Below are 17,512 nucleotides of genomic sequence, written 5' to 3'. Positions count from 1 at the left end.
AATTGAAATCTAAATTTCATTTTAGTACATTGTTGATACTTTACTCTGAGGGAAGTTTTAAATTTATGCAAACAACATTAATTTTTTCCATTTTCTTTAAAAAATTATCAGATTGTAAATATTTTTCCTTGAATGCTCCCCTAAATACACATACACATCCAAAATCCTACACATTTTTTATTTACATAAACATACAATCGTAAAATTATATATCAAAGGATCAGGGACTTCCCTGGTGGCACAGTGGTTAAGAATCTGCCTGCCGGAGCAGGGAACACGGGTTTGAGCCCTGGTCCAGGAAGATCCCACATGCTGCGGAGCAACTAAGCCCATGCGGCACAACTACTGAGCCTGCGCTCTAGAGCCCGCGAGCCACAACTACTGAAGCCCGCACGCCTAGAGCCTGTGCTCCTTAACAAGAGAAGCCACTGCAATGAGAAGCTTGCGCACCGCAATGAAGAGTAGCCCCTGCTCACCGCAACTAGAGAAAGCCCATGCGCAGCAACGAAGACCCAACGCAGCCAAAAATGAATTTAAAAAAAAACAAAAAGGATCAAGAAGGCACACAGTTTTATTTTACTGATTAGGAAAACATGATTCCTCTGTCACGTAAGTATTTGTCCAAATTTCTGTTGATCAGAAGATTTGCTAAAATTGAAAAGATCCCCAAATAGGGTGAGGTCTCTCTCAACCCTACCTTACTTCTTGGAGTTCAACTGGGATTAGATATAATTATCCAAAGAGTAATAAAATCATACTAAAAGTGGGTTATTCCATTGTCTTCTGAAAAGACTGCTCCACTGATAAGAACGTGTGCTTACAGGCAAAAGCCTAGTTGAAGAGCAAAACGTGATTTCTTTTTCCTCAAACCAGTCTGAATGTTCTGCTCGTCAATACATGTTCTTAGATGCCGAAGCCTTTCCACGTGGTGCTCCCGGGCTCTTTGAATGTGAACTTTTCTAGTTTACACCCTACAGATCCCTGAAATGCCCAGGAACTTACCCTTTCTGCTAGAGGTTTTAAAATGGAACGCTTTGGGGCTGCACAAGTTGCTGTGCAATTTGTTTTGGAACAAAGAAATATCTGGGGTCAGGCAAGCAAGCAACTAATGATGCTTCATTTTGTCCAGAAAACATCAAGATCAATATGTACGACATGCGACATTTATGGAATAGTGTTTTCTTTTCCCTCTAGGGGAGGGAGAAAATACCAGATGATCCCTTTCTGCAGAGCAATGACATGACTGACGCTATTTAACATGTCTTTGGCCGCTGCTTCCCACCTGCTGGTAGCAACACGGCCACATGGTCTTAGTTAATTTCCTGTACCTCACATACCAGAATTCAAATAATTAGATTTTCTTTGATGTATATCTAGCTTCAATGATCCAGGTAGCCAAAATCTGGGGACAATGTTATAATTCAAAGTGAACAGAGCTAGTTCTGGGAGGCTGTAATAGGCATTAACGATCCATGATGTATTCAATAAAATTAAATATGTTATAAACAAATAGGAGGAACTCAGAGAGAGAAAGCCTGATCAATGTCAAAGTTTTGGATTGATGTAGATTTTTATCTTGTTATTCTATAGAAATGACACAGGATGGGATTTGGAAACTAGATCATCATCTCAGAAAAATAATGAACTTTGCATTTACTTTAAGAGGAACCACTGTCAAGAGTGACAGAACAAAAATGGCACATTTCCCCAAGTCATCTCTAATGGAGACGGAAGGGATGTGAATATGGTACCGATTTCTCTCTGCTTGCTTAGAGGGAGGTTAGAAGCAAGGCTCACTATTTTACACAGCTGTCTTAGGGTCTGAAAGATCTTAGGTCATTTTTGGATCCTTGTGGGTCTCTCGTTCACACAATCTTAAAGCACTGCATTGAAACCATCCATGTGCTGTTCTAAAAACCCACAAATTTCTGAATTCAAAATGTCAAATCTTGATGAAGTGAGACACTGAGGTTTATACAATTTTTTTAAAGTTCTATTTTAATTGCAAGTGGTCAGATCAATTATAGATGATTTTAATTAGCACCCACAAGCAAGGACCATCTCTCTAAAGCTACATTAGTATTTAAAAAGTTAGGAATTCATCACTTCTTTTGAAAATATCAAAGGAATCACTAGATATCAGGGCTCACTGTGACATCCTACTCACATGCCTCAAGATGGAACAGAAAATAGGATTAAGATATGAGTTTCTGAAAATAAGACTTCAACCATCTACAAGAAATAAGCAATGAGGACCAAGAAAGGCAAACAGCATGCACACAAATTTAATTATCCCTGTCATGATGGAGTAAATGAACCCAGCAGTCATTTTGCTGCAGTGGTTTCCAAAATACCAGCCTCTTGCATTATGTCATTTTATTCCACATCAAACTTAAATATCAAAAATTATGTATCTTTAGGTTGCTTCCATGTCCTGGCTATTGTAAACAGTGCTGCAATGAATGTTGGGGTGCATGTGTCTTTTCGAATTATGGTTTCTCTGGATACAACCTAAATGTCCATTGAAAGATGAATGGATAAAGAAGATGTGGTACGTATATACAATGGAATACTACTCAGCCATAACAAAGGATGAAATAATGCCATTTGCAGCAACATGGATGGACCTAGAGATGATCATACTAAGTGAAGTAAGCCAGAGAGAGAAAGACAAATATAATATGATATCATTTATATGCAGAATCTAAAAAAAATGATATAAATGCACTTATTTACAAAACAGAAACAGACTCACAGACATAGAAAACAAACTTATGGGTTACCAAAGGGGAAGGAGGGAGGGATAAATTAGGAGTTAGATTAACATATACACACTATATGCTATATCTATATGTTTTTATCTATATATAAAATAGATAACCAACAAGGACCTACTGTATAACACAGGGAACTATACTCAATATTTTGTAATAACCTATAAGGAGAAAGAATCTGAAAAAGAATATAAATATGTATGAATATATATATATGTAAAAGAATATTTATAACTGAATCACTTTGCTGTATACCTGAACTAATATAACATTGTAAATCCACTATACTTCACTAAAAAAATTATATGTCTTCTGTTAGCATTTGAAGCCTTTATTAAACTCTATTTGACTTCCAAAGTAAGCACACATAAGCAAATTCAAGTACTGATGATGATCGATATTGTATATTTAATTCTATTATGTTGAAGGCTAATCTCAGAAGCATAAAGTTGTATCTCTTAAGAGTTTTTTAACTGAGCATAATTATTCTGCCTCTCATGGTCCCACGAGATAAAAGTGAGAGAGAAACCCATAACAAAATTCTTGCTATTCACAATGTTTTCATTGGGTGTAGCTATGATATTAGATAGGTTAATATCACAGCCTTCTTATTCAAGGAAGGATGCTCAGGTCTTTGGGGGACTTGTAGTGACTTTATTTGTCTTTAGCATTAAATTCTATTAGTCAGCTGTATGTTCTATGGGTTAACCTAAAACAATTTCAAATCAATCAGGTCAAGAAGGATTTCACTGTCTTTTTCCAAAAAGGAAGAATCATAAAAAACTGAGACCTGTATTAAAACTTCAATCAACAATAATTTCCACCTATTTTGTTCATTCTTGAATTTTTTCTATAACCATGTAATTCACATCTAGTTTGAATGCCTTCTATATAGGTAGCCATCTGTTGGATTAAAATAAGATGAATAAGGGGAAAATCCTTTAACAATGCAATTCCTTTACTCAGTGATGGGTCTGAGCAGAGTGTCTTAAAATGTCCTTTATGCTAAAAGAAAAAAAACGTATTTCTCTCAAAATGCAAGGGCAGCTGACATGCTGAGATGAAAACTGCTAACTCTTTTCTCAACAACACCATATGTCTCCAATTGGATCATAATGCAGCCAGTTCTCAAGGGAATGTCACACATGGAAACTAACCAAAATGAGGTACAACTTCACTGCCGGCTCGTGATTAACCAGGGGCCCTACTTTGGGATTTTCCAGATCATCCAAGTGTCAGTCTGAAAGGCCTTTCTCCTTTCCCAACATCCTCCCAAAACTGAGTGAGTCATAAAAGGAACCTGATCCCGCCACAAAAATATTTCTCTTTTTGTTCAGACTTCCTTTTCTATATAACCTCAATATATTTTAAGGAACCAAAATGCTCAACCCCTGAACTCTCTAGCCATTTTAAATAGTAGATACTTCATGTAGCAAACACTACAGATAGGCAGCTTAAAATCATCAAAAGGAAAAATATTGTAAGACTGAAGAATTTCACATTTTTTCTCCTGAGAATCACGGAAAATCGAAAAGCAACAAATAACCCAACGTGTATACTCAGATATTTCCTTACCTATTTGTTATAATGTTTCTTTAGGACTTCACTCAACCTTTAATATTTTTATGCATGAGTAAAATATATTTTTTCTTCCAGTTTTATTGACATATGAGTAAGATATATTTTTTTATTTACTCACTTAATATTCAATACTTTTCATATATACTACTTCCAAATTAATATCATGTTGAGGTATTTCTAGCTCACTTCCTGACAGATGTGATATAGTCAATTCTTTTACATTGACCGTAATTTTTAATAGCATAAAGTTATATCATCTTATAACGCATGTCAAATCTTAAGAATTTTGCCTTCGGAAATGTGAAATGCCCTGAGGTAGCCTAAATTGGTGCTTCCTAGACTATCTCTGATGCATGGACAGCTTAAAATAAATTCAATGTGCATTTGATATTTTTGTAAAATATGAAGTTATGCACTAAGATTTCATGATAATGTCATATTGCTATAAAAGTTTCTAAATGCTTACCCTCCTTTTCTGTACTCTTCTTGTCATGGACTGGTAAGAATTGTTTGTCAACTGGCCTCAATCTATGGATGCCACTGTCATTTTATTTGTAATATATCACAGTTTAGATATGTTACAAATTAGAAATCAGGATACCAATATTAATGATAGGAGTCACAAACTTTCTTCACTTCGAGTGCATTTTAACCTATTCTTTGCTATGTTTTTCTTCTAATTCACTTTAGGGAATTAGCAGCAGAGATTCAAAAGACAGGCCAAAGAACAATCACCAAGAAGCTTTTGGCAGTTTTGAGAAAGATGCGTTGTTACATAGTATTAAAAAATACATATTTTTAAAGGCAAAAATTTCCCTCCCAGTGGCCAACCACGGGCTTTACTATATACTCATTCTGATAACAGCGATGAGCCTAGATATTATTTAATGATTACTTTATGGTATTTCTTACCTGGGATGCCTGGTGGTGTTTTCAGATATTTTCCATTAAAATGTTGAATTACCACTTCACATTTTTCAGTAGACTCCATTCTGGGAAAAGAAGTAAACAGGGGATCATATGCTTTCATGAAGTTGTACATACCCAGGAAAAATAAATTAAAAAGAAAAGGAAATTAAGAAAACCACAGAAAAGCTTGATTTCAGAATTTTACCAGAACCGTCAACTGTTGCCATGACCACCATGACCAGGTGGATAGAACATCACCAATTCATCACTACTAAGAGCATCACTTACTCTACTGAATGTTGCCACCGTGGACGGCGCTGTGCAGAGTCATCGCCCAGACGTAATCCTGACGCATTATCTTACTTAATCCACACAGCAATGCTTGGCACTTGAAAGTGATCAGTAAATGTGTGTTGAGTGTTTGAGTTAGCAAACCTGAGAGGCAGGTCTCGTTATTGCCCTTCACACTAGTGAGGGCAGCGAGGCTTAGCGAGATGAACCAGCTTGGCAGTTAAGTGGTAGAGGCGGGCTTTTAGCTGAGGCCTGGGTGACACCAACCTGCACAGGAGCTACTAAGCTGTACCTCAAGGGTCTCCACAAAACAAGGGGAGGGGATGCATCGCGTTTAAACAACCGGCGGCCTACAGGAGAGATTCACACGGCGGTGTTGTCATCAGCATCGTGACGGCTTTATTGAAAACCCACTGGGCGAGAGATAGAAGGGAGTTATCTGGGGTCCCAAATGTGGGAGGAGAACATACATACACAAACCTCAGGTCCTGAACTTTCTTAATTTTCAATTTCAGACAATCTTCTATTTTTTCATACTAGGTATCAATATTCCTAGACTGGGTTTCTTGTGCCAAATTTTGGCACCTCAGATACAAGCTAATGAATAACATTTGGGGCCATAGCATCATACTGCCAACATTAGCAGTGTTGCTGTCTCCTAGGTAGAATAGTATCAGCAATATTTTCTAAATAGTAACTATATCTGGACTTTATTATTTTGTAAAACAGGGTGTGGAAGATAAAGGGTCGGCTGTGATCAAAAGAAATTAATTCCCACAAAGGGTACACTAGAGGAAAAACGGACTTAAGAAATGGCACACATACATATAAAAGAATGTGTATGAAATGTGTGAAATTTTTTGTCTAAAAGGCAAAGTGTATAATTTTGGATTTTCTGTTCTGTTATTAATATGAACTTTCTTGGAATGGAGCCCTTTGACACAATTTGTAAAACTTTCCTACATCTGAATTTTATGTGTGTTTTCACATTCATATTATGTGCAGAGAAAAAAAGAAAAGGAAAAAAATATATATATATAAGCAAATGCCAAATAAGTTATATATTTATTACACTGAGAGGAATTCAAATGTGAGAGGAACTGCAGAAGCCAGGAAAACTCTGAGAAGTGGGCACAGGAGGCCAGAAAGGCCTTTGCAGAAATAACCAGGGTAGGGGTCAGGCTGGGAGGGGGCAGGCTGTGTCCTTGTAGATGGGGTAGGGTGAGCAGAGCACTGTGGCCCAGTGGAAGGTTCACTCAGGGAAACTCTTGGAGATAAGCTGAGGGGTGCAGGCAAGAGCATCTGAGTTATCAGGTTAAGAAATTTTTTTTTTTTATTGAAGTATAGTTGATATACGATGTGTTAGCTTCAGGTGTACAGCAAAGTGATTCAGTTATACATACATATATATCTATTTTTTTTCAGATTCTTTTCCCTTATAGGTTATTACAAAATATTGAGTAGAGTTCCCTGTGCTATACATTAGGTCCTTGTTGGTTACCTATTTTATATATAATAGTGTGTGTATGCCAATCCCAAGCTCCTGATTTATCCCTATCCCCATGTTTCTCCTTTGGTAACCATACGTCTGCTTTCTAAGTTTGTGAGTCTTTCTGTTTTGGAAATAAGTTCATTTGTGTCATTTTTTTTTTTTTTAGATTCCACATATAAGTGATATCATATATTTGTCTTTCTCTGTCTGATTTACTTCAGTTAGTATGATAATCTCTAGGTCCATCTGTGTTGCTGCAAATGGCATTATTTCATTCCTTTTTATGGCTGAGTAATATTCCATTGTGTATGTATATACCACATCTTCTTTATCCATTCATCTGTCAATTGACATTTAGGTTGCTTCGATGTCTTGGCTACTGTAAATACTGCTATGAACATTGGGATATATGTATCTTTTCAAATTACGGTTTTCTCCAGATATATGCCCAGGAGTGGGATTGCAGAATCATATGGTAGCTCTATTTGAAGATGGTTTCAAAAGCACATTCCATCTGGGGAGCTGTAATTATTTTATGACTCAAATTAAAAAAAACAAAACAAAATGTTTTCCAATGTACATTCCTAGGAAGCATGGGAAAGATGCACATTTTTTCTGCATTGATAAGATGGTGAAGCAGAGCAGGACCAATGTCAGGGGTACACATGCAGTACCAGAGCCCTGTGCTTAGAAAAACCTTGCACTTGATTTAAAGTTCTGCTGTCACCATCTTGACATTCTTAATACGTTTTAAACAAGGGGTCTTGTATTTTTAATTTTCACTAGATCCCACAAATTACATAGCTGGTCCTAATATGACAAGAAAGCACAGGAAACTAATCTGACATTAATAGGTTAATGTTCATTTATTAGATGCCCATTGGATCCACATAGTGTTATTTTGAAGAACATCTGAAGAGTGACTCACTTTTGTGTCCAAATGCAAAACTAAAACTCTTTAAGCTTAATAATACCCACTTTTAATAAATAAAAATAAAAACAAAAATAGCATTTTATTCACTGCTTAATCACAAATTCCCCCAAATCAGAGGATATTTGGATTAGAAAGATAATATGAATCGTTCCCCATTCCAAATATTGAGGAGCAGCTAAGTATAATTTTGCTAACTCCTTCACATTTTCTTTCCAGAGGAATCTTTTACATCTTCCAACTTGTTATTTTTAAATTTTTTTAAAAAATAAATTTATTTATTTACTTCTGGCTGCATTGGGTCTTCGTTGTGGTGTGCGGGCTTCTCATCGTGGTGGCTTCTCTTGTTGTGGAGCATGGACTCTAGGCGTGTGGGCTTCAGTAGTTGTGGCACGCGGGCTCCAGTAGTTGTGGCACACGGGCTCAGTAGTTGTGGCTCGTGGGTTCTAGAGCACAGGCTCAGTAGTTGTGGCGCATGGGCTTCGTTGCTCCGCGGCTTGTGGGAATCTTCCTGGACCAGGGCGTGAACCCGTGTCCCCTGCATTGGCAGGTGGATTCTTAACCACTGTGCCACCAGGGAAATCCCTTATTTTTTTTTTAACTAGGAAACTTCCATTTCTAGGAACAAAAGAATTCAAATTCTGCTCTTTCTCTTTTCCCACAGGACCCACTATCCATTGTCTCTTAGGGAAGATAACCTTCCCTCCTAGCAGAGACATGAATGGGAGAGGAAATGTACACCCTTAATTACTACAGATGTTGTTTTATGGAATTTTGATTCCAGGAGAGCTATGGAATGAAAAGCTTATGCCCCAGGGCCCCCTCCCTGTTCAGCTGCTCTCTGGGTACTCATCTAGATAAAAGGCAGTTAAGAATCTAAAGCTTGCTTGCCAGAGTCCTACAAATCAAATCCTTCCCCTTTGTCTTTAAAACAACACGGAATTCTAAACGCACACTGAAACTGGTTGGGGGATAGTGTGCGTGTGCTTGGTGGCTTCATCTCGTCCACCCACCTAAAACATTTTTGTCCAGGTTTGAAAGCCTCATATCTTCCCTTTTGGATTCTAGTACAATCATCTTTTGTTAAGACTGCTTTACAGCCCCACCAAGCCCAGTGGGGGCCATTTCTGTGAACACCAGACAGCAGCGTAGAGTGTTCACTCTGGCTTCATTCAGATTTAACTAAGTATATGTCTGCAGGAGCCTTTAGAGACTCTCATCTCTGAAAGAATAAATGCAATAAAAGTCTGTTTTCTGTAGCTGCCAGTGGTTAGTGTCAAACCATGTTATGTGGCACCACCCAGCAGTGACAATTTCATTTTAATACACAGGGCACATTTTAACAAGGCCAAGCCATCCCAGCAAAGAGGGCAATCGAGGAGCTGCCAAGGGGAAAGGCTCAGAGTGAGACCCATGGAACTCTGGGGGAGAGACTGCATTTGAATGGCCACCTTAGCAAGAATGTGACCATTTTCTTCTCCAGTTTCACAATTAGCCTATTTGAAATGCCAGCCCAAGCTATCTGCAATCTGGCATGCGCTCCACTTGAAACTGACACTGATATTATCAAGTGGGTCTGAAAAGGCAGCGCGCCAGACAAAGCTGCCTTTCCATGGCCCCTTCAGATGGGCCACTGAATCCCTACAACTGCACCCATTCTTTCTAGGCGGTACCTGAACCCTCTCACATCCCTCAGAAGAGCTCGTGTGCCTGGCCAACCATTCACCCGACAATGCGATGCATTAATTAGGTTCCTACAAGGCTCCAATCATTGTATAAAGCCTCAGGGTTTTCTGTTAGGTCTGATGTTTAAATACAAATGTGCATTAAAGATCCTGTTTGACATTCTTTCTTGTCTCCGTGCCTAGGAACCTGGTTTCAGTCATTTGAAACGCACCACTGAATTGTGATTTAGAGAAAATTTCTTTTTTACAACAGCTACTAATAGGTGCTAGCTTCATAGCCAATACAATCCCCACGGGCAAATTACACCAGATGAGAGCCTGATCCAATACCAGGAGAATGTTCTGGGTCGGACTTAACACACAGAGGTGGCAAAGTATTGTGTACAACGATTTGCAGCCTACCTATCTCACCTCCATGGAGAACCTCTCAGTTTATGATCTTAAAGCAATAGCATGATTACGCACAGAGTTAAAACAAATCCACCCTGTCATTTATGATGCTTAATGAAAGGTTTCCACTATTGTGAAATTTTTGTGGTTTTGCAATCACAGGCTCCGTACAAATTATTGGCGACTTAGAACATACAGCTTTGCAAGCCATTCATCCTCGCTTCCGGTAAGATTTGAGGAAAATGTCAACATGAAAAGATTTTGTAAAAAACAAATTATGTCATTGACTTCATAATCCATGGTAACAGAAGGAATAATAGTGAGTTTCAGGAAGAAAGAGGAGTGAAGGAGTTGAATTTTCTCAGTTTTTGCAATTTGTTTTCTTCCTTCGAGGTGCTTGACATCTTTAGGAGACAAGTGTCATAAATGCCAAACAGGGAAGCAGACTGGCCTTCCCACCACCTCCCTTTGCAGAAACTCTGACATTTTGGTGGCCCCTTGCTTAGCATTGAAGCACATTCCTCTTATGAAATGGAGCTATGGACAATATTTGGCTCATGAAAACCCACTCCAAAACTTTAGAATCACATATATTCAGGACTGGAAATACCAACTTCTACAAGGTACAGAGGAAGAAAATAACACCAGAAAGCAGTGGCTTCTCTAAAGTTGAGTTGCTGGAGGAGCCTGCAATGGAACCTTTGTCCGTTGACACTCAGTTCGTTGGCTTGTTTGGAAGGGATGGGGCTCCACTGCTGGCCTCCTGTCATCACTCCTGATTTCCTGCCCTGATCTGCTTTCATCTGTGTTGAAGCTGGATGGGGCCGGCCATCTGCATTTCATTCAGCCATGATTAACTAGAGTAGGTGTTCTCAGAAATGGAGATTACACCCTGATATGATATAACAAGAAGGGCACTTCACCTGTGTGGTATTCTTTCCAAAACTTAGACATAACATGGATTCCATCATGAAATAAACATCGAAAAACACAGACCTGGAGACATTTTCCAGGATACCTGGCTGGGACTACTCATGGAAAACAAGGAAAGTCTGAGATACTGTCAGAAACCAGAGCAGACTGATGAGAAAAACAACCAAATGCAAAATGGTACCAGGGATTGGATTCTGGAACAAAAAGAGGATATCAATGGAAAAATTGGTGAAATTCCAATAAAGTCTGGAGTTTGGTTAATAATAATGTACCGATGTCAGTTTCTTAATTCTGACAAATATGCCGTGGTAATGCAAAGGGTTAACAATAGGGAAAATTGGATGTAGGGTGTACAAAACCTGTGTATTATCTTTGTAACTTTTCTGTAAAACTAAACTTATTCCAAAATTAAAAAGCTTATTTTAAAAATGATTGTACATTAAAATTATCAGGGAACTATTTTTTAAAAATAACAGTGTCTGGGCCCCAGCTCAGGAGATTATGACTTAATTGCTTTGGCATGAAGTCTAGGCACATATTTTTGAAAGCTGCCCAGGTGATGCCAGTGTGCAGTCAGGGTTGAAAACCACTGTTCTGGAGCTCTCTGTCAGGTGCCCCAAACTGGAAACCATGGGCCAAATCCAGCCTTCACGAATGTTTTGCTTGGGCTGCAAAGAGTTTTTGAAAAATTTGAAATGGTTGTCAACATTTAGAGCTTGGGAGACTTCACATGAAAATTTGAATTTCTGATTCTTCTTGAAAGATGAGATGAAAGACGAGATAAGGTGTTTTCTGCATGGCAACTATGGTATAACAAAAATAAATTTGGTCTCTGTCCTTGGTTCCTAGCACGGAACTCCTAAAACTCTGGGGATTTCCTGAGTGAAAGGAATGTCTTCTGTTATTTATAATGGATCACTTTTGACTATACCTGAGTTTATGTTAATGAGGTGATTCAAGGTGAGGCCCCTAGATAGCTTCAGAATAGGGCTGGTCACCAGAAAGACCAAAGAATTAGAGGGCTGGAGCTGTCAGGCCCACTCTTCAGTGTCTGGGGATGGGGGAGGGGCTGGAGATTTGAGCGCAACCACCAAGAGCCAATGATTTAATCAATGGCCCCTATGTGATGAGACCTCCATTCAAACCACTGAACAACAGGGTTTGGAGAGCTGATGGGCAGGTGGGCACACTGATGTGCTGGGAGGGCCGGACACCTAGAGAGGGCAGAGAAGCTCTGAGCCATTTCTCCCACCCCCTTCCTTGCCCTATGCATCTCTTTCATTTGGCTGTTCCTGAGCTCTATCCTTTATGACATACAGGTAAATATTTAAGTGTTTTCCTGAGTTCTGTGGATAGTTCTAGGGAATTTTCAAGCCTGAGGGGTGTCAAGGGAACCCCTGAATTTGTAGTGGGCGGGGAAGAATTGTGGGTAGCCTGGTACCCCATTTGTGGTGCTGTCTGAAGTGGGGACAGTCTTGTGGGACTTAGCCCTTGAACCTGTGCAGTCTGATGACAACTCTGAGTAGCTAGTGTTAAAACTGAAATGAATTGTTGGACACCCAGTTGGAGTCAGAGAATTGGATAATTAGTATGGAAAAATGACACATATTCAATGTCACAAAAATCCACATATTTGGTGTCAGAAATGATGTCAGAAAAAAGACATCACAGCAAAGTTACTCTAGATTTGAGCAGTTGTTTTCTGTAAACAGAGCCAGTTTGCCATCATTCCAAGCTACCTGTATCCATTGCCAATCTGAAGGAGAAGTAGCAGGTGGTATTTATTGCTGACTTTGCACTGTTTTCTATTTCTAGTTTTTAATAGTGGAGTCAAGAGGAAAGAAAATTCGTTAACTCATCCATGTGTACTGATGTTTTCTGCTTAGCCCTCCTCCATATGCCTTCTCTGCTCTGCTCTATGCCCCAAAGAAGTGACCCTTCCATGGACTGTATCACCTTTGCTCTGTTACTTGATGGTTTTTATTGGTGTCACCACTGGAGGCTTGGTGGAAACAGAGAGAGATCTGGCTGGTCCTCCTCATCCTCTGTGTTTTGGCACCACGTCTGTTTGGCAAGGGTTACATCCCTCCCTGTCTACAGCGCCTCTAGGTGGCCCCTCCTCCAAGGCTCTGGGTCTCACTGGGCGCTGGGCACATGGCTTCACCTGCCGTCTGCTCTCAGGGGCAAAGGCTTCCTTCTGCTGCTCATCTCTGGGTATCTCAGCATCCCTTCATCAGTTCCCTTAACTCTGCCCACACTTCTGTAAATACTCCTCCATGCTAGCCTCTTCAGTTGGATAATTTGTGGTGAAACTATGTTTCTAGCCAGCACTTTGACGGCTACATCGTAAAACTATCAATACCCAAGGAACAAAATGATCTCTGAGGCTGTGTATTTCAAGAAAAATGTAAGAAAAAATAAGTTTACTTACACTTAGTCTGGGAACTGCTTCTTTCAGACTACCTACCTACCCCCAGCTGATATCCTTGTCTGGATGCGTCATAATCTAAATCTATCTTTTAACCACAGATTAATTGTGTTCAAAGGGAATTTGGTAAAGAAATGGAAAAACATTCAATTCAAAAATTAAAACTGAGATAAAGAAGGAATCAATAAGTATAATATGTTCAGGTCTAGAAAAATCTCACCATTCAATGCAACTGGAACTCATTTGATCACTTTTAATCAATCTCTTTGAGCTGCAGCCATATTTCATTCACTACTAGATATTACTATCTATTACATCTCTCTTCTTTTTTCTATAATATATCAACCTTGCCTTTTTTCTGTTTCCCAAGTATGAGGAACTGGCCCCAGCTTAGCTCTCCTTCTCTCTTTTTCTCTGCTGGGACAGCTCTCTTCCCTCTCCAGGCCCACCAGGGAGTCTCATGCTGGTTTCTTCTTATCATGTGCATCTTGGTTTAAATGCTCTCTCCTCAGAGGGCTTTCCTGTCCTTTACCTCAAACCTCTCATTTTGTCACATTCTCTATAGCACCCCTATGCTTTATTTTGTTTTTATAGTACTTTAGTTATTTGATATTAATTGTTGATACTCCTTATTTACTATTTTATGTTTGATGACATACTTACTGTGTCCCCAGTCCAGTAGAACGCCAGTCAATGAAAGCAGATACTTTGTGTGTGTGTGTGTGTGTGTGCACATCTCTAATTATCACATGTAGAATAATCACTGGCATATTAGTAGTGCCCACATATTTACTGGGTGAACTGAATGAATGCATGGATGAATACATTTTACAGGACTTCCCTGGGGTGCAGTGGTTAAGAATCCGCCTATCAATGCAGAGGACACGGGTTTGAGCCCTGGTCCGGGAAGATCCCACATGCCATGGAGCAACTAAGCCCATGAGCCACAACTACTAAGCCTGCGCCCTAGAGCCCACGAGCCACAACTACTGAAGCCCGGGCGCCTAGAGGCCGTGCTCCGCAACAAGAGAAGCCATCACAACGAGAAGCCCGCACACCACAAGAAGAGTAGCCCCCACTTGCCGTAACTAGAGAAAGCCTGGACGCAGCAACAAAGACCCAATGCAGCCAAAAATAAATAAATAAATAAACAAATAAATAAAATCAAGATGTCAATACTCTGTAATGACTTATATGGGAAAAGAATCTAAAAAAGAATAGATATATGTATATGTATAACTGATTCACTTTGCTGTACACCTGAAACTAACACAACATTGTAAATCAACTATACTCCAATAAAAATTTTTAAAAAAATACATTTTACATATCAGGAAGGGAGGCTAAAAGAGTTTAAGTAACTAGTCCAAGAACACAGATAGGAAGAACAGAACTAAGATGAAAGCTAAGTTATTTCTGACCATAAAGCCATATTTATAACCACACGGATATAGATGGATGTTAGGTTGGTCCAATTCATAGAAAGCAGAGCATGTATGAAAGATATTAAATAAAAGAGGCTCACATGTGTCCTCCAAATGATATTTCGAAGTCTTTCTCTTTATTGGCTGGAAGCCAACAACCTACCTGAAATCCCCACAGCCTTCAGGACCCAAGAGTCCCTGTCATGGTTTGTACTTAGGACAAGCACAGGGTAAAGAGATCTTAGAGACCCTGAGCACAGGGAATGGCCTCTATTTCCAACTGCAAGGTAACAAAGTTCTCCAATTTCAGTTTCACAAGGATAAATAATATTCAGAACTCTCCTCCCATCCCACAGAGGGCTGACTTTGGAATAACGCCATTCCAATTTCAAAATAATAGAACAATAAACTGTATGTTTTTTCTCCTTTTCTAAGTTTTTATAAAAGCATGTATACAGAAAGATTGAAGGCCAGGAGATTTCAGAATAATAGATTATTCAATGTAATTTAATTCATTTGTTTGTTTGGTTGATAGGTTGGTTGGTTGGTTTGGGTTTTGAAAACCAGGGCTCCTAATACACGGAAAAGAAAGTAGAGTGTTCTGCCTTCTCTAGCCATGACCGTGACTTTCTGATGTTAAAAGACAGAAAGACAAAGAGGCAACATAAAGAAACGATGAAGATAAACACATAAAACAAGAATAAAGATAAAGAAGCTACAGGGTGGACCAGGGGTTTTCTCTTTAGTGGATCACATCTGCTGGCAATTGAGAGAGGAATTAAAATTACTAAAAGGAATAACAGTCCACCTTCTTTTCAATCTCAGCAAACACAGTTGTAACCTGTTTCTGTGCAAACACAGCTGTAGTTTGGCGGTTACTAATCACTAAGTTTACATTTTAGAGATTTTCTTTGCTCACATTTGATTTCCTAGTTCCATGCACTTGAGACAGTAATGGCAAATGAATTGCTAAAACATCAAGGGAGAAAATATTAACACAACATTTCTTAAAGATGGATTTAAGGTAGATATGAATCGAAACACATTCCAAACAATAAAATCACATTTAGATAGGCTTGATGGTCATTTTAAAGCATCATATAGTTGCCTACAAAGAAAGTATTGGCATTTGCCTTATAATTTTAAAAATTTCTATATTTTCTTTATGTTTATTCTGAATCCGAGTTCTCTATTTCGGGAGGTGGGAGAAGATAGGCAGCAAGAAATGTCAGGCAGTAGAAAGTAAAGAATAAAATTGTAATGATATTTAAAGTAATTAAAAGAAAATACAAAAATAATATTTTAATCTATTTATACTAATTTTTAATAATCAGGCTATTTGTCTTCCTATAACTGTGATTAATTTTTTTACTTAGTGCAAAGAGAGAAGAACTGAAATGATTTATTTGGAAAACTTGCCCATTTGGTAGGGGGTGGCAGAACACTGCCCAGATGTTAAAAGTCATTCAAACAAAACTCCATGAGAATCAAATTAAGAGTACTAAAGAGAGGTGAAAAAAACTACAGAATACAAAGGTCTCTGTGCTCAGCGGTCTCTCACGCCCTTTAGCTCACCAGGGGACAGTAAATGCATTGCTTAAAGAGGTTCTATGTTCCCAGATGTTGAAGCTGGAGTAATTGTGAACGCTTACCCTCATCCCTTCTCCACTTTGGGTCATTCTTTACCGGCCTCTCATAACACTCATTCAATGTGAGTTTTGTTAGACAAACGGTCTTATGTTTCTGGGAATGGGAAATGGATAACGTGAACATGCAGTCCTGTCCCTCCAGACTCAGGCTGATTTATGTTCTGATCCTCACGCTGGAAGGCAAGGTAGTCTGTTGGCACCCGCGAGCTCTGCAGTAGTGGGTCTGACTGTCTGACTGTCAGCATTCCCACCATAAACTTTTGTTTTTTGGGGTTTATGACTTGGCTATAAAATGCTGCCTGCAGGGGGGTGGATGTTACAAAATTGTTTTATGTTCCAAGAGAGGAAAAAAATAATAATAAAATGAAAAGTCTGTAATTTCAGACACTATCTAGTGCTTCTGGAACGTTAAAAAGCCTGTAATTGTGCTGTCTCTGCACCCTACTGGCATTCAAATCAATGCTTTGAAGTTCAGTGGTTTAAATATAAAACGAAGATACCACCTTTACTGTGAAGAGGTGATTATCAAAGAAGATGAATATAGCTTACAAGTAAAATAATAATGGGGGTTTTCTTTTGAGTCATAGGAATTTCAGGATCTCTTGCACATGAACCAAGAACCACACCTGGGATTTTGTCCCAATATGGCAGTGCAGAAAGACCCTGAGCTCACCTCCTCTCACGAGCACACCAAAATTACAACTATTTACAGAACAACTATCAATGAGAAAGACTAACTTACCAGAAAAGATCTTCCACAACTAAAGATATATCGTTATTTGTTTGGCTGTAATCCTTGTGAGAACATGGGCTTATGTTCACCTATACCCGAACCTATAAGTGGGTTCTCCTGCTTATCTTCTGTGAGATATTGTACAGGATTTTAAACTTCTCTTGCCTTCATTTTTTCTATAATTGTAAAATGTGAATATAATAATATAACAAAAACAATAATAATTAACTCAAAAAGCCAAGAAGAAAAAAAAGGAGGAACCACAATGAGACAGGTAGGAGGGGTAGAGTCA

The 17,512-nt window shown here is 38.8% G+C and overlaps 1 protein-coding gene across 8 annotated transcripts in view; it reads right to left on the bottom strand.

Annotated features, from left to right (window-relative positions):
- The window catches only part of RBMS3 (RNA binding motif single stranded interacting protein 3), a 718,377-nt gene that overhangs the window by 211,157 nt on the left and 489,708 nt on the right, over window positions 1–17,512 (bottom strand). For all 8 annotated transcript variants that reach the window (XM_059939057.1, XM_059939054.1, XM_059939059.1 and 5 more), the window contains exon 6: window positions 5,268–5,347. In XM_059939057.1, coding sequence (XP_059795040.1) covers window positions 5,268–5,347 — 80 coding nt within the window. The remainder of the gene's footprint in view (window positions 1–5,267; window positions 5,348–17,512) is intronic.

Source organism: Balaenoptera ricei, chromosome 11 (genome assembly GCF_028023285.1).
Source record: "Balaenoptera ricei isolate mBalRic1 chromosome 11, mBalRic1.hap2, whole genome shotgun sequence".
Taxonomy (NCBI): domain Eukaryota; kingdom Metazoa; phylum Chordata; class Mammalia; order Artiodactyla; family Balaenopteridae; genus Balaenoptera; species Balaenoptera ricei.
The sequence above is the reverse complement of the archived record's forward strand: the minus strand, read 5'-3'. Positions and strand labels throughout refer to the sequence as shown.